At 35.9% G+C, this 17,839-nt stretch overlaps 2 protein-coding genes across 3 annotated transcripts in view; one reads left to right on the top strand and one right to left on the bottom strand.

The window, feature by feature from the left end:
• LOC131069173 (E3 ubiquitin protein ligase DRIP2) overlaps positions 1-17,839 on the top strand; it is a 147,933-nt gene that overhangs the window by 19,070 nt on the left and 111,024 nt on the right. The gene's annotated exons all lie outside the window — the stretch shown is intronic.
• LOC131069162 (uncharacterized) lies at positions 4,282-4,704 on the bottom strand. The gene has a single exon (XM_058004516.1). It carries the CDS (start codon positions 4,702-4,704, stop codon positions 4,282-4,284), a length of 423 nt encoding a protein of 140 aa, XP_057860499.1.

Below are 17,839 nucleotides of genomic sequence, written 5' to 3'. Positions count from 1 at the left end.
AACACAAATTGTCTTGACTAATCTACTAAAATAAAGTAAATTGTATCTAGCTAAAATTCAACCAATTAAAAATGTAGTGTAAGGTGTTTGTATTGGGTATAAGAAAATCAAGAACAATTAGACAATTGTTTTAGAACACGTAAGTTAACTACTAGCTATCATGCATCACTTTCATGGGTGCAAAATTACCTTGCAGGATTGTAGATTTAAACTTAAAGTGAGGTGCACACATCCAAATTGCATTGTTTTCTACTACTTAGTTTTGGTTTGTTTGAATCTATAAATCATGTATTTGTAGAGGGGTAGTGTCTTAAGATGTTGATTGGGTGTTTGATAGGAAAGGATTTGTTCTCCTTTGGTCAAACTCCTAGATGGACTGATATAATGGATATTAATAAAGATAAACCAAAATGAGCAAACGTGCACAAACATTTATATGTTAATGCAAGTAGAATAAATATAGCATGGGTGTTCTAGTTGTGGTCTTTTAATGTTAGAATGTTCTTTAATTTCCAAGGTTGCAAGTGTGATTTCCAAGGTTGCAAGTGTGCTTCTTATCTCTCAAGTATGAAAATGGTGTAATGAATGTCCTTATATACAACTACAAAAGTGACCTAGGATTGAAAATGTGAGAATGCATGTCCTTATATACAACTACAAAAGTGACTAATTGAAATGTTTTAGAATTTGAATTAGCTAATAATGATTAGGAGGAAAGGTTGGGTCGACCCTCAATTTGAAATTAAAATTTGAAGGTTGGGGGTTTGTTTCAACAAATTATGTAATTGATATACATTGTGGATTTGAATTTAGGCACAAAATGGATAAACTAAGAGTTAAAACCAATCTTTAATAATGCAACTTGCATATGTAAAGATCAAATTATTTGTTAGCTTGAAATAAAATTACCATTTTTACATGTAATTGCATAAAGGATATGTAAATTGAAGTAGGCTCAAAATGACAGGGGAAATTGCAAGGTATGTAACTTTCACCATTACAATTTTAAAGGATATTATTAGGAGCTTCCTTATTTATATTTCACATTAAATTATTTATTTTACTTTTTTGGTATTGTTTTAAGCATAACAAGAGATTATAGAAAACTCATTAATAGTCAAAGATGACAACAATTAGTTGAGGATAGGCACACAGTTGCTAAAGAATAATGGAGTACAATAAACCATCAATGATTCCACTATGTAGCCCAAAGATGCATTGCCATCTCACAAATAGACCATCAACTACTGTCCAATATACATTCAACCAAGAATAGTGATTATCTACAACGCAAGAGGTATTTAGTCATTCATAAGATTTAAAATTGAAGGCATCGCTAGTATAGAAAAAGAGAATTGCTAAATTCATTGATGGGAGATAAATGGAAGTAGATTAATTTCCTTGGCAAGTTGGGTGATCTTTGAGCTCAAGTCTTCATGCAAGCCTTCTAAGGTTTGAGGTAATGCTGAAGGTCATGAATTTGATGCTCCATTTTCTTGTTCACCTTTAGCTCTTCCTTGAGAATTATTGAAAAAATAGTAATTTGGAGCAACAAATTAGCATTAAGCATTTGTCCTATAATCTATAAAAAAAAAATTATATTGCAAGAGAAATATTACAATATAATCTCCAAATGAATCTATTAATAATGCGATAATAGGTATTGCCTTGGTGGGTAAACAAATCCTTTGTTAGCCGCAAATTTTGAAGTTATATCCTGTGTTCATGTTCTTAGGGAATGTAATAGAACGTTGATTGCTTAGATAAGTGGACCTTGAAGGAGGTGACTGCTTGGCATGTGAAGAACTGAGGAGATTTGGACCATGATTGTTCATATAATTGCTTCATAGAATTCTTTGTGAGGATTGGAGGGCTAGAGATTGGCTAATCAAGATTGAGGGTGAGAAGCATTGGTTGGATCTATTGCTTTGTATTTTATATTGAAAGCATCCAAAACTAGGGGGTTGACCCAAATATAGGCACGATAACAGCAGAAGAACAACTGTCAGCAAAATTATAGCATAGACACAACAACCTGAAACTTTCCTCTATCAAAAACCTTAAACATACTAGCCATATTAACAAAGTTTATCAGATTCATAATAAACAATAAGATATGCCACGTAGGGCTAAAGATAACCAAGTTAGAGATGAACCAGCAGAGATTATACCTATGATCATAACTAAAAAAACTAAGGCCACAAAGGCCATTCAAAAAATAAAAAAACCACCATGCAACAAGCATCCTTATTTGTTTTTGCCATGACTGAGCTTGGGCAGGAGCATCCTAGCCCGTTCTTTGGTAAGAAATTTAAAGATGTCTTTGTAGTCCTCTTCCTCATTCTGTTTTCCTTTATGGGTGTTCTCCTGCAAGAGACAAAGGATGGTTGCAGAGTTGTGCATGACCTTCAACGCAAACCTGGTGACCTCCCGGAGCCTTTTTTCAGTGATCTTTGCTCTGCTGACAATTTCCTGCATTTTCTCATTTAGGGTGTCCACTTTCTTTTCCATTTCCAGCATCTTGTCGTCCATTTCCTCCTTGATACTGCTAGCTTCCTCCACAATAACCATTTTCTCAATCCTAAGGGTAGGGGATGGAGAATTGGCCCGAGAATTGGGATCAACAGTCGAGTTCACAGAGTTGTTAGGGCTTTCAAAGACATGGGTAGAGCTTTCAGGTAGGGGGGACGAGGTGGATTGGGACGGGGCCGCTTTGCTAGGGGGGTTGGTATCATCTCCCGCATTCTCAGAATCACCCGTGTCATGGGATGATGAGGGGTCCTTTTGGGATTTATCTTTTTCAGGGGGTTTGGACGACAATCTCACAGAGCGACGAGGGGTGTTAGCTTCATCAGTGATCTCCACATCAGAGTCAATTTGCTGAATCTTCACCTTCTTGGGTTCAAAGGGTTTAGAGTCCTCCGAGTGGGAGACACATTTTTTTGTTTTTCTTGTTGAGAGTAGAGGCTTGCAGAGGGTAGGCATTGGAGGGGCCAGGTTCAAGCATAAGAGTAGGGTTTTTTTTTTCAGGATTAGCAATGGCCAAGGGCGGGGACTGACTTTTAGGCACATTTTGAACAGAGATCGTGCGGGGAGGGCAAAGAGCCGGGTGGAAATTATACATGTGAAGAATGAGACGTTGATGGAGAATAGTATAATCCTTACTTTTTTTCTTCGCTTCAGCAACATCTTTGACATTAGCAGCCAAAGAATGTAGTAAAAAGAATGAAATAGAAATAAGATCCCTATCTCTAAGATGATTGAGAAATGGGAGATGGTAGTAGTAGAAAACCCCCATACCACCCTTCAAGGGTAAAATATTTCATGATGATGTAGCACACCTCGTCCCATGACGACGGAAGCTCCTCACGATTGAACCCACTGGTCCACTTCACAGGATTCTCACCATCGTGGAAGAGTTGATTTAGACTAGTGGTGTTCGAGATACGGCTCTGCTTTTTCCATTTTCGGCCCTCCATAGAAAGGCCTGTCGCCTGTGCTATAACCTCCTCATTCACTTCAAACGAAATGCCACCCACAATGACCCTTCTATCAACCCAGGAAGCCACAAACTGTTTAGACAATCTCTCATCATTGCCCTTCATATTCTCCATGAATTTATCAATCCCTCCTTTCGTGCACACAAACCATAACGTCAGCTTGGCTTTGAATTCATCTATCTTATCCAGCTCAAGTCTTAGTCTGTCACCCCCCATATCCACTTCCTCCAGCTTAACACTAGTAGCGAGAACCAAGGAATTAGAATTGTAGAGCCACTCAAGAGAAAATGAAGAGTCCCGAAACAGACCCACCAAACTCCATCATGAGGCAGTGCAATATTCGCCGTAATTATTGCAAGTCATGTTTAAAAAAACCCACCAAGCCTGAGATCTATTCCACTCATGTGAACCTTCAATCCGCCCAATATTGATTAGGCAAGACAGGTTGTTGCCTTCATCAACACCAATGTCATTCGTCTGGATGATTAAAAAAATACTACCTTTCTCGATACTGGTACTCTGCAAGGAAATAAAATCATTATCCAACCACCTTGGGTAATTTTGGGAATAATGACTAGGCCATATGTTACCACGTGGGATATCCATCCAACAATTGTTGGGCTCTAACTTCAAGTTCAAAATCTGAAAATTTATAATCATCACCAGATTATAGATGGCTAAGAGGCAAAGTAGAAGGAGATTAAACATTATTAGCACTTAAAATTTCCCTCTCAAGGATCTCCTTGGTAGCCATTGGCAGCGAATGAACATTCCTCCAACATCATAAGCCATCTTGTAGCATGCCGAAAGCAACCATGGAATCAACAACCACATTTCCTTCTATGTAAATATGGCAGATAGTGAAACTATCAAGGTTAGATAAGAGCATTCTAACATCCCTCAATACTACTTCCACTTTCGATCCCACTGCGCTTCTTCCATCGACAACCTCCATAATTATTTTAGAATCACCTTCAATTTCAAGTTGTCTAATACCTATAGCAATGGCGAACTTCATTCCCCATAAAAGGGACATTCCCTCAGCTTGGTTGACAATATGGTTCCTCAAGCTTCCAGTGTAGGCAATGATGATTTTTCCCTGATGGTCTCTTATAACACCACCTCCAGCTTGCCAATTATTGTGGACCGCCCCATCAAAGTTTAATTTGTGCCATGAGGGACTTGGGGCTTCCCATTTGGTCATTTTCCTGTTGATCTTTTTAGTGTTGCTGAATAATTTAAACTTTGGGGGGATTTTCCATTGTTCAACAATCCTCCAGTTAGCTGGGTTAGGGGGATTGGAGGGGGTTTTCCATCAAGTCACCGAGATATTGTCCATGATCATCTTGAAGCAGCTATTAAAAACATTATCCGGGGAACTTTCAACATCTCTGAAGATTCTATTATTTCTTTCTTTCCAAACACTCCAACATATATGAGGGGGAATCTATTTCCACAACTGTATAACCAGGGGGTGGTGAGAAGGTGATGACCATCCATCCACAAACTGGTGGATGTCACCTTGGAAAACCCATTGGAGGCCACAATTTTCAAGGATAATGGTTCACAAGTGTCTAATGAAGGGGTAGTGAAAAAAATATGGTTGATAGATTCCTCCTCAAATTTACAGAGGATACGCCTGTTAGGGAATTTGAAATCCCTTCTCCTTAAGTTATCCCGAGTCAACGCTTTTCCATGCATGAGAGTCCACCAAAAGAAATCAATCTTTGGTATAAGTTGCGGGTTCCGAATTTTTTTCCAGCATTTTGTATCCCCATTGAATCTCAAAAGTTGTCTGTAAGCAGACCTGACCGAGAAATCCCCAGACTGAGTCCCTTTCCAGATGAATTTATCCTCATAGAGAGACAGAGGTATCCTTGCCATGTGCACGAGGGCTTGAAGGTCCAAAGCTTTAGGCAAGAGGTTTGGCTAATCAATGAAGATCAAAGAGATATTTTTCCACTTTCCTCTTCTTGGCACAATGTAATCAGCAACATAATAACCAAATTGGTCCTTTAGGATGTTCATTAGTTGGCAGAAGTGAGTTTCAGCCAAAGGTTTATCTTCCAGCCACGTATCCTCCTAAAATCTAATCTTTCTTCCATTTCCAAGTTGCCACTTCAGTCCCTCTCTGATTATAGGTCTAAGCTTGAGTATGTTGTTCCATAATTTAGATCCAAGAGGCAAGCCAATTGAATTCAAGTTAAAACATAATTGTTCTCTTTCCAAGTACTTAGCCTTGATAACGCTGCACCAATCTACCTCCCCTTTAGCCAAGTTCCAACCCACTTTGGCAATTAAGGCTTTGTTCAAGGTATTTATCTTTCTGATACCTAGGCCACCCATAGTCTTAGGTAAGCAAACAACATCCCAATTAACCAGTGAGAGGCGTTTCTTTTCTTCCATACTAGTCCAGAGGAAGGTTCTTTGAATCTTCTCAAGATTCTCCCCCATAGAGCCTAAGTTTTTGAATAGGGAGAGAAAATAAAAAGGGATACCCTGGAGAGAGGCAGCAAGAAGCTGGAGCTTCCCCACACTACTAAGGAATTTACCCTTCCAACCTGCAAGTTTCTTCTGTATTCTTTCAAGGATAGTATTCCAGAAGGTCGGACTCACCTCTTTGACAGTAAGAGGGAGACCCAGGTAAGTCCCACGTAAATTAGCAGATTGGCACCCACGAATAGTAAAAATTCGGGTATGCAAGTCAATGGGGGTGTTGAAAAAGTAAAGGTTACTTTTATTAAAGTTAATGCATTGACCTGAAGCAGAGGCATATTCAGTGAGCAGATTCTTCCAGTGTTTAGCTTCTATCACAAAGGATTTACCAAATAGGAAGGTGTCATCAACGATTTGCTGAAGCACAGAGGGGGGGGATAGCAGAAGCAACTTTGATTCCTTGTATTCTCCCATTGACAACTAGATTCAAAAAAAATCTATCCAAAACCTCGACAATCATAATAAAAAGATAGGGGGAAAGGGGGTCCCCTTGCTTGATACCTTTTTCAGCTTTGAAGGAGCCCCTAGGAACCCCATTGACCAAGACATAAAACTGAACCGTAGACACACACTCTCGAATCATATCAACAATATTGGGATTAAAGCTAAGTTTTGAGAGAGTTTTACACATGAAACACCAATTGACTTTATCATAGGCTTTTGAGATGTCATGTTTAAAAGCCATACGTGGGGTTCTGCTTTTGTCCATGGAATCATTAATTTCATGAGTGGCAATGGTCGCATCCAAGATTTGACGACCTGGGATAAAGCCTTTTTGAGAAGGGCTGATAAACTTAGAGATGATCTTATAAATAGTATTGCAGAGACCGATAGGCCGAAAATCCATCATGCATTTAGGGTCCTAAGACTTGGGAACAAGAACAATGTAGATGTTGTTCAACTTTTTCAGCAATTTACCAGTCTTGAAGAAGTCCTTCACATCTCTAGTGACATCAAAGATGACAATGTCCCAGAATTCCTGGAAAAAGGCAGGGGGAAACCATCCGGACCTGGGATCTTGTAGGCGTCCATAGCAAAGACGACAACACAAACCTCCTCCATAGAAATAGGTGATAGGAGCTGGCTATTATCCTCTTCACCAATGGTTGTAGGTAGTTTACTCAAAAGACTGTCTTGAAGTGCATCACTTCTTCTCCCATTCTCAGTATAATACAAATGAAGAAGTCAGTAGCCGTTTGACCAATTTGGGCTCGGTCATGATCTCCTGTCCATTGTTATCCCTTAGACTTTTGATTGTGTTTCTCCTTTTGTGAATACTAGTTGAGCGGTGGAAGAAGGCATAATTCCCGTCTCCCTCCTCCAACCATTGGATTCTAGATCTTTGCTTCCAAAATATCTTCTCCTTAGTTAGATTGTCCTTCCATTTCTTTCTGCAGTCCTCTTCTTCATGAAGGAGGGAGTGGGGAGGATCATCAGTAGCCATAATGCTTCAAATTTGCTCCAGTCTGGAGCACATATCCTTCTTCTTCTTGAATATGTCTCCAAAAGTTGCTTTATTCTAGCCTTTCCCTTCCTGACGGATGAGGTTCAACTTCTCAGATATTATGAACATAGTCCTCCCTTGAACTGGGGAGGCTCACCACCTCCTAACCAGTTCTCTAAAATTTGGGTGGGAGGCGCACATAATCTCATATCGAAAAGGAGGAGGTCCCAAGGGGGGTTTGTCAGCCCAGTGGAGGAGGAGAGGGCTATGATCAGAGGCAGTCCTTGGGAGGGTCATTAGAGACGAGTTGTGACCAATATCCCATTTAGTAGAGACTAAAAATTTGTCCAGCCTGACCTGGATGAGGTGGTTCCCTTTCCTATTATCAGACCAGGTGAAGGGGATACCCTGAAGATCTAAATCAAAGAGACTAGTAACATTTATGAGATTGGCCAGATCCCCCATACTATCAGAATAATCCATAAGACCGTCACATTTCTTAGAAAGGTAGAGAGGGTTGTTGAAGTCCCCAACCAACATGTAGTGAGTATTCTGGTCCTCAAGGATGCAATCATCAATTTCTTCCCAAACTAGGTGCCTTCCCATCCTAGAATTGGGGGCATATATATTGAACACGTGCCAACAATGCTCACCAAGTTTGAAGGTCACCACCAAATAGTTCTGTGAGAGCACATGTATAGCACCTTGAAGCTTGTAGGGGTTCCAAAGGGTAGCAATTCCACCAGCCCCCAAAGCCTCAACATATAGAAACGCAACACCCGACCAAATTTTGTTAACAGTCATTGCAAAAGTTTGGTAAGACATTTTGACTTCTTGCAGTATACAGATATCAATCTTCATATCTAAGATATATTGCTTTATAGGAAATTGCTTTTGGGGGCTGTTGAGTCCCCTTATGTTCCAGGAGAGGAACTTCATTTCTTAATTTTGTTATTTCCATCCAGGGTCATTTGTTGCCCCCTTCAATAGCCCTCGCCATAGCTTTCTGCCTCAACACTCTGTCAGTCGGTCTTTTGACTTTGTTGTCAGTGCCCACATCCGCCTTCTTTGTCCTGGTTTTTTTCTTCTGTGTCAGTCATTCCTCATTATCCACAGAAGAAATACAGGGGGGGGAAGCCTTCACATCAAAAGTCAACAAGATCGATCTGGACAACTCCTACAAGGTCACAAAATTGCTAGGAGACTGAGGTGGAGATGTGAAAATTAGTTGTTTTAGTCTCCTCGGAGTAGACTTCTCATCACAGGTTTTTTGGAGGTTTTGGCAGTACTTGGGGCTGGCTTCACCATTGGGAAGGGGGGTATGGTGAGTGTCATCCTTACCCATTGAGGGGGAGGTAGAAGGATTGGGGGATAAACATAGGCTGATAACTAGGGGGATTTCCCCATCTTCAAAAGTTTCAACTGGCCTCGTTTTCTTCACAGAATCAACAAGGGTTTTGATGATCTATTTCTTTGTTAAGTTTCTTGGTAGTTTGTTTTATAAGGATCTTGTGTAGATTCTATTTCTATTGTGTACTACTGTAGATTCTATTTCTATGGTCACCTGAAAAGATTTATGAATCTTGTACTTAAATCATTATTAATATGTAACTTTATTTTTACTCCCAAAAATGTTGTAGCAAGTATCATCATAGTTAACTTTATGGGATGCCAATAAGCCTAAAATTGTGGATTTTTTAGAGCACTTATGGGGCAAGAGTAGACACCAAAAGCATGAGATATTGCTAAAGCTTGTGAGCATGTGGACAAAATCAAAAGACATGATTACTAGCCTTTAGGTGAATTACAATGGGTAGGTTGGTAGAGAGTAGATGAATTTCAAATGAGCACCGACTAACAATTTAATTTGAAGTAGGTTCCAAGTAATGAGTATTATTGTGTATTGATATTGGACCAACAATAATATTGATATAATTTATTCCAAGGGGACTTTGAAAACTTGTTCATCTATTTGGAGTTAAGATGACAAACAAGGGAAATAGATGGAAGGAGAAGTGTGTAAGTGGTTTTGAGGGGAAATAATTTGATATTGCAATTGTTAACGTATATCTATTCCTTAGTAACGCTGCTATGACATAATGGAAAAACAAGACGATAAAAGAACAAGGAACTAGTTGAATGTCTTATCAATAATTTCTTATCACAATAACTAAGAAGGAATTGGTGTTTTAGTTGTTATCATGCTTTCCATTAGAAATTAGAAAGATTCCACATATCATGAAACATTTAAATGCCTTTTTTTATAGAGGTGATTTCCTTTAAGTTTGTGATTAATACTAAGAGTTTTGTTCTCCTATTAGATTAGCCTATTCCACTAGATGAAGGAGGTGACAAAGCTAGGACCTTTGGCTTAAAGTTTAATTAGACCAAGTCAATTCTTGCAAGAAAATTTGTCATTCCTTCCATATGCCATTGAAGGGGTCCAAGCCATGAGTTTTGAAGAATGGTGGTAAAAGTATCTTTCATTCTAATTCACAAAATTCTAATGGTTTAAAACTAAGGTTTTCCATGACACCACTTAATTTAAAACATTAACTACCCATGATGTTGTTAAACACACCCCTTGGTAGAAGGGGTCTATAGCTCTAAGGCCCCTTTTGTCTTTTGGCTGAATACAACACATCCATTAAGTGTTTGCAAACCCCTCTCATTCCCCCCTTAGCCTACATAAATCTTCTTATATGTTGAGTTAGATGAACATAAAAGTTCTTTGAGGGTAGCCAACAAGATGAGAAATAAACATAGCTGACCATAAGGATTTTTTTTGGGCCACCTAAATGCATCCAACCATAAACAAAATATATCAATATAAATTATAATATTCTTTTAAAATTTATTGAAAACCCACATCCACTTATCATTTAGAAAAAATATTAATAGAAAATTGAATGGTTTATTAGATTATTTATTAAAATGCAAAATAGTAAATAGTCAGATACATATAATCTTTTGATAGACATGCCACCCTTTTATAAAACCAAGTTAATTATTTTCTTTAGAACTAAAGTCATAAGAAAAGCAAGCTATTTTGAAAATTTTCTCTTCATTTTGCTTTATTTTTGTGAGGAAAATAGCATGTCGCATTCATTAGGCTCCCTTTTTTATTATGAAATTTTATTTTCGTCCTTTTGTTTGAGCGTTCGAAGTTTGTTCACATTCAATGCATCGGTTTGATCTGTTTTACCATGTTGTTTGCATGCATTTTTCATTGCATCGTTTTCTAAAAACGTAAAGTTTGGTAGATGCTTTTGAGTTATAAACTCTCGCTTTGAGACAGAGTGCCATTGCAAAGCTTGTGTTGTTTCATATTTATTGTTTCACACTTGTGGATAGTCAATGGTTTAATTAATGATTGTTAAAAGTTTTAGGTTTTACCAACGACCTTTTCGAGGCATTTGTGGACTATTTGCGTTTTATTATAAGGATATGTTTGTTTAAATTGTCTTAGGGATTCACAAAGTAGATGTTAATATATAATATTTTATTATTAATTTGTATATTTTTATTTGGTATAATATTAAATTAGTATATCTATTTTTAAAGGAATATAGGTATAGTATGTGGAAGATATCATATTTGTTCATTACTCTACTTAATTTCTATTAAACTATTGATCAAAGCTAAAAAATCTATTAAGACTACATTATTATTATATTATCATATCATTATATTTTAATTTCATATTCTTTCTTATCTTTATCATTGAAAAAAAAAAAAAGATTTTACATAAGGGAACTTTCGATTCCTAATAATTAATAATATTATTTCTAATATATTATTATACTACTATTTTATATATTATTTGATATTGATCAATGTTGGAGATCTGATGAGAAGATTCGATGAGATGAATTGATTGAGATAATTACAAAGTTAACTGATTACATGATGGAGATATACAGAATTGATTGATCAGTTAAAATTAGACTGAGTAAAAGTTGAGAGATGGAAGTGAAGATAAAATAATATAAAATTAAAAAATAATAATATTTTTATTTTTGTGTTAATTTTTATGCATTTGAGTGTCAAAAACACATCAAATTAAATGATTCTAGTTTTTATTGACAAACGTTTTTGCATCAACATGCGAGTAGCATATTATATCTTATTTAAAGATTGGTAATTGTAACAGATTAAACATTCTTATAGATTAATTAGGATAAATAAATGTAATAAATAATTTAAGGAGTTGGAATGTGAAATGTGTATTTTATACAATATATTGATAGAAATAAGTGACAATAATAGATGTGTATTTTGGAGTTGGAAATATAAAACATTGTGATATATAAGTAGATTAAGATGAGTATAACTTGAAATATCTAAAATGCTTTGTAAACTATTGTTGATTTTGTTCCACAAAATTTGCCTATGCTTTGGATCTAAACTTGGAGCATATATTCAACTTGTGTTTGTGTATTTCACTTGGTAGATTATAACTTTTTAATACCTACAATAAATGACTAACTCAATGTTGACAAGCACTTTTGGGAGCTTGCTTGATGAGGATCTTCTTCTTTTGACGAGCCTTTGGTTTTAAACCAATGAATTTTGATAAAAATAAGGAAGACACCATGCATTGAATGCTTCAGGCATTATCCTAACTAATATTAACTCAAAACTTGGAACAAAATACAAAAGGGCAATTCAATGAATTGATACAAAATTAGGGTTTCATAATTGGTTGAAAAGAGAAGATGCAATTAGAATATATGTAGTGATAACATGAAGCTATAACAAAGAAATGAGTGATTTTGATAGCAACTCAAGTAGATAAGGATATCTTTGTGAGATTTAGACTGGCAACGAGTGATTGCAAATAGATACAGATAGATCATAAATGATGAAATGAGGTAGCGTTAATTTCCCTTTCATACTTGATTTAGAAATACAATTTGAATGTTTTGGTGCAAGAGTTGACTGTAATTTTTTGTGTATCGATATTGGACCAACAATAATGTTGTTAAAAGGGTTGGTTTGGCCTTATGGTCAAATTATAATTTGAAACTTAGGGAGCAAATCCATCTAGGTGTGGAATGAAATCGTTCAAATTCATGGGCGTAGATTTGAACTTGGGAGAGGAATATGTAATCTAAGAGCTAATAAATGTCCAAGGATGAATTTAATTCTATTTTTGATAGCCAATTAAGAATTTGGGTCAAAGTGGGATTCCAATTAGTCAAAACCATGTGCTAAAACAATTACTCAAGATGCCTAGACACAAAGTGATAGAAAATGAAGGATCAAAATGTTAGATATGCACTTTTCACCATTTTAGTCATGCACATTGTTGAATACATTATATTTATCTTATAAGATCCCTCCTATAAATCATGCAAGCAGATTTTATTTGATTTATCTTATATATGGTTTTTTAAATGTGCTCTTGTATTTAGACTTCATGTAACCAATATTGATACCAAATGATGTTAGTCTTAATACATTTGTATTATTTTAGGTTATCTTACAATTTAATATTTCAAAATAGTATAATAGTTTTTTTGATAAATTACAGATGAATCAATTGGGGCCCTTGACCATGAATTAAATGATAAGCATTCTTACAACTAGATAAAACCAACAAAAGACACCCATCTTGCCAACATAAGCTGAGAAATAAACATAAAATGAAAACTAGAAGAACCATCACATAGAAGGAGGTATTTTTGTTAAGCACATAGATATACTGAGAAGGGGTGGTAAATCAATATATACCAGTTTTCAATTTAATTCAACATTAATTATCATTAATAACTTCTCCATGTATCACATAAATAACCAAGCAAGATTCACATACACATGAACACAAAGAACACCAAATTTACGTGGAAACTTGGAAGGGAAAAACCACAATGATAACAATTGCTTGGATCTACTACCCAAATCCAACTTCACAAAAAGATATCAAACAACTTACAATATTTAGTAGGCACAAACCTATAGCAACCAATCCCTAATTACATTTGCATGCACCAACATATAAGAGACACCAATTTCAAATACATCAAGTTATACAAAAGATATGTTATGTGGACCTTTAAGATTGAACCCTCAACATTTTCTTGCTCTAATCAACTTCACAACACCTTCACATTGTGCATGAGATCTTCAATAGAGTTTGCACATTGAATAGATAGTTTACACAACATTTTACTTTTCCTCTTGCATCCTCAATCACTAACTCATACACATTGGAATGAATCTGATCAACAATATATATGCATCCCAATGATAATTACCATTTCATGTCAGCTTGGAATGCATTTAATAATATATGCAAGTCGCCCATATGCAAGTATCCCAATCAAACATGTAGTTGGCTAGATCCTAAAGTCCACATGTTACTCTAGGAGTGAGGACATGATATGCATTATCAAACACACACTCTACTGACCACAATGAATATCTCCATGCTTCATCTAGCTGGTGTATAGTGTAATAATTTTGGTGCATACATCTGGAACACTAGAAAAAACTAAGAAAAGGTCAAAGTGAGGATAATGTCAACCTTAACTTTCCTTCTTGAACTCCATGTTAGTTGGTGTATAGTGTAATAATTTTGGTGCATACATCTAGAACACTAGAAAAAACTAAGAAAAGGTCAAAGTGAGGATAATGTGAACCTCAACTTTCCTTCTTGAACCCCATGTTTGAAAATTGAATAGATTTATCTTCACGTATGGCCTTACTTATCTTCCAAACCGCAATCCTCAAAACATCACTACAATAGAATTTGGTACAAAATAAGTTGCTAGTGCATACACATGTTTTGAGAGAGAGAGACCTCATAAACATACCATAGATACTTTCGAACAATAATTGTCCAACAAGACTAAGATGATTTTAGTGGCATACTACAAAAGATGTATCCAACGTACCGTGACTGACTCTATTCATTTGGATCACTAACACTCTAACATGATATGCCAGTAATTACAATAAGTACTATATATTTCGAATACTAGAAGTAGAGGGAAACATAATGATAATTTGTGTACAATTGCATGACTAAATCCATTAGATGATCTGTATGTCATGTGAGAAGTAGTTAAACTTCTAGTAGCCTTCCAGATACTTTGACATCAATAACCACACCAATTGCATATTTGACATCAATGATAATACAATGTTCAACAATTTCCACCACCTAATGTTCTAATAACACCTAAAATAATCATCCTTTCTTAAAAATATCAAACTTGAAACAAACTATCCTAAAGATTAAAGAAGAAAACATCTAGAAAGTTGAATATGGCATAATAATAGAGCATAAAGAAAGGAAGAGCTTCAAGGTAACAAAAGGATCTTGATTAGCAAGGGTAAAGGCCAAATTCCCAACCTTCCATGAAGGGAAAACCTCCATAAACCACTACATTCCATTGTTGATCAATGCCACTACTTCTTTCCAAACTATTTTCTCCCTCTTCTTTGCTAGAGGAAAAAAATGCAGGCCATAGGATACAAACCACACTTAGATAAGCCAATAGATTCTACTTAGGTGAAGGGTTATAAAATAAAAAATCACCCACATCATGTATTGACTACTTAGAATTTGACTATACTTCCTTAGCAATGCTATAGCCATATCTAAAGTTGCTTCCTTTGTTACCTGATTTGTAATATGCATTTCTAAAATCACATTCTTTTCCTTATACAAAGGATACGAAGAAACTCATGCCACAATAGATTTTGAAGAAGCATCCTTAGTATCCTCGAAAGATTCCTTTCTTCTTCCAAACATAACATGCAAGAGATGCCCATTATTTCTCTAAATAAAATGCTCATATGGGGAGAAGCTTTCTTTGGAAGCCATTTCAGATAATGAAGATTATGCACCTTTTTTGAAGGGAGGAAGAAGGGCATATAGTAGCTATATGATCAACCTTCTTATAGCTAAAGCATCTAAAATTAAGGCGCTCGAAGATCACATTTGAACCTTAGAATAGATTATTGGTTTTGAAGGGTCCACATATAAATAGATGTTGACAAACCTTATGAAAACCGTCATTGATGAAAAAATCCTTAGAATTCACTTGGTGAACTAGCCAACATTTTAAGCATTTGATCATTTTTCATAACTAGTCACAAATTGTAGAAATAACTCCATATAAGAATCCTTAAGAGGTTCCAAATTTCGGTTTAAAAAGGTTCCCAAAATCTTCCTCAAAATGATAGATTTTTATTGTATGTTAACTCTCTCTTAGATATAGCTTCAATCTTGATATAAAAAAACCATTTAAAAGAAGGGTGATTTGAGTACAAGAGATGTACCTCTAGGTCTCCTCCATCCATTCAAAAATCTTGAAATGGGGAGGTTGATTCCCTTAGTAGCAACACAAAAGTGAAAGAGGGCCATTTGTTTTAGTAATTTTATCAAAGCATTCTAATGGGAAGGATAACTTAGCCCCTCATCAAAAAATATAGGTATACCACTTAGGAAGAAACAATCTTTTCATGAAGGAGAGACCATAAAATTAATTTGTTCTCCACTAAAAACTTTATTTTACTACAAATTTACATTTGTTACTCTCTACTTTACAATACTTGTTAATCAACCCTTTTGAAGCACTAGAGAGAGATGGGATCAAATGAGCAAGACAAAAGTCCTCACAACTACGCTAGGGATCAAAGGAATTCTTATAGATAAAATGCCCTTTACTATTGTGATTGATTAAGGGTTGAGAAATAGCTTTATCATCATTTCTATATTTTGAAGGAATTAATAATCTCCTAAGTAGCATTGAAGATTTTCCATGTTTTTCGTGCTAAACTTGGAAAAAGCCCCTTTTTTATAGGGTCATCCACTATTGGTTGCCTTTTCCATGTCATCATACTCCTTTGTTTCATCACCCTGTTTTGTTGTTGCATCAACTACATGCACTACTCTTGACATTCTAGCTTCTCCTCTAGAACATGCCACAAAGTATAATATAATATAATATAATTAACTAACTCAAGGTTATCTTCATAATCCATGGAATTATATATTTTTTCAATATGATTGTCTCTTTAATTTTGCATCAATATTTTGATCACAATTTATGAAACATCATTGGAATGAGAAAAATAGTACATTATTAAGTTGTAATGGTAGATTAATATTTAAAATAAGATCCTCTCTTGTGAGTATTTATAACTAATCATCTCTTGTAAAGTTCTTTTATATTTGGAAACAATAGAAATAAAAGCACTCAACTAATTTTGGTGGTCGATAGATAGTTGTTTGTTGTTTTGATCATAACTTTTGAACTGTAGTTTGAATCACAACCTTAAAGGTGCCATATCATTTCATTATTACCCCGAATTCCCTCATTAGCATAGTAATTTGCAAACCCATTTGCTTCACAGTAGACATGGGTAATATACACTTTTTGAAAGGTCCTTAGGATGTCCAAGGATTTATTAATCCATTTTTCAATGGTCCAAGAAGGTTTTTGGTGTTCTTTTAAACATTGAATTATATTGCTAGAATCACCCTCCAGTCAAACAAATTTAGCATTAATGCATTTAGCCATTCTCAAAACCTGGAAGGCCGCATCAACTTCAGCCAGGTGGATAGTCTGACATCCCAAGGGGAGTGCCAACGCTGAAAGAAGCCTTCTGTTATCATCTTCGATCACTCCTCCACACCCAACTGACCCTAGATTTCCTTTAGCCGCCCCATCAAAATTAACTTTCACCCAACTAAAAGGAGGAAGATTCCAATGCACATTAACCCTAGTTGATTTAACTGGTCTGAAAGCAATGGAGATATTCACATTTATTTTCTAATTTAGAGAAACCCATGAATCATATGGAGAGCAAATTTGCTTAGCCTTTGTCCTAATAATTTGCTCTGACTTAATGAATCTTTTCCTTAATGGCCCTAAAGATTTTAATGGAAACAACATCTGGAGGAAAAGTAACATTCCTGAAAACTTTGTTATTTCGTTCTTTCCATAATCCCCATACCAAATGAGGAAAGGTAAGGGACACAAAAGATGCAAGGCTTGGTTCGATGAGGGAGCTATCCATTGTTTAAGAAAGTCCACCACAGAAAATGGAGCGACCCAGACCATATTTCAATTCTGAAGAATAAAACCCCACACCTCATGAGCAATGGCACAATGCAAAAACAAATGAGAAGTAGACTCGACATCCCCCTGGCACAAGAAACACCTGTAAGGTAAGAAAAAACTTCTTTTACATAGATTATCAAGAGTTAAGATTTCGTTTTGGAGCATGATACAAAAAAGATATTGATCTTCTGGATGAGAACATTGGACCACACACTAGCCCAAGGGGGAGGAAGGGATGCATACTAAAGAGCAATAGCCGAGGCAATAGAGAAATCACCCGAAGATGAATTTCTCCAGACCAATTGATCACTCTCTTCCAA

The sequence above is a fragment of the Cryptomeria japonica genome, chromosome 5 (genome assembly GCF_030272615.1).
Source record: "Cryptomeria japonica chromosome 5, Sugi_1.0, whole genome shotgun sequence".
NCBI lineage: Eukaryota > Viridiplantae > Streptophyta > Pinopsida > Cupressales > Cupressaceae > Cryptomeria > Cryptomeria japonica.
The sequence above is the reverse complement of the archived record's forward strand: the minus strand, read 5'-3'. Positions and strand labels throughout refer to the sequence as shown.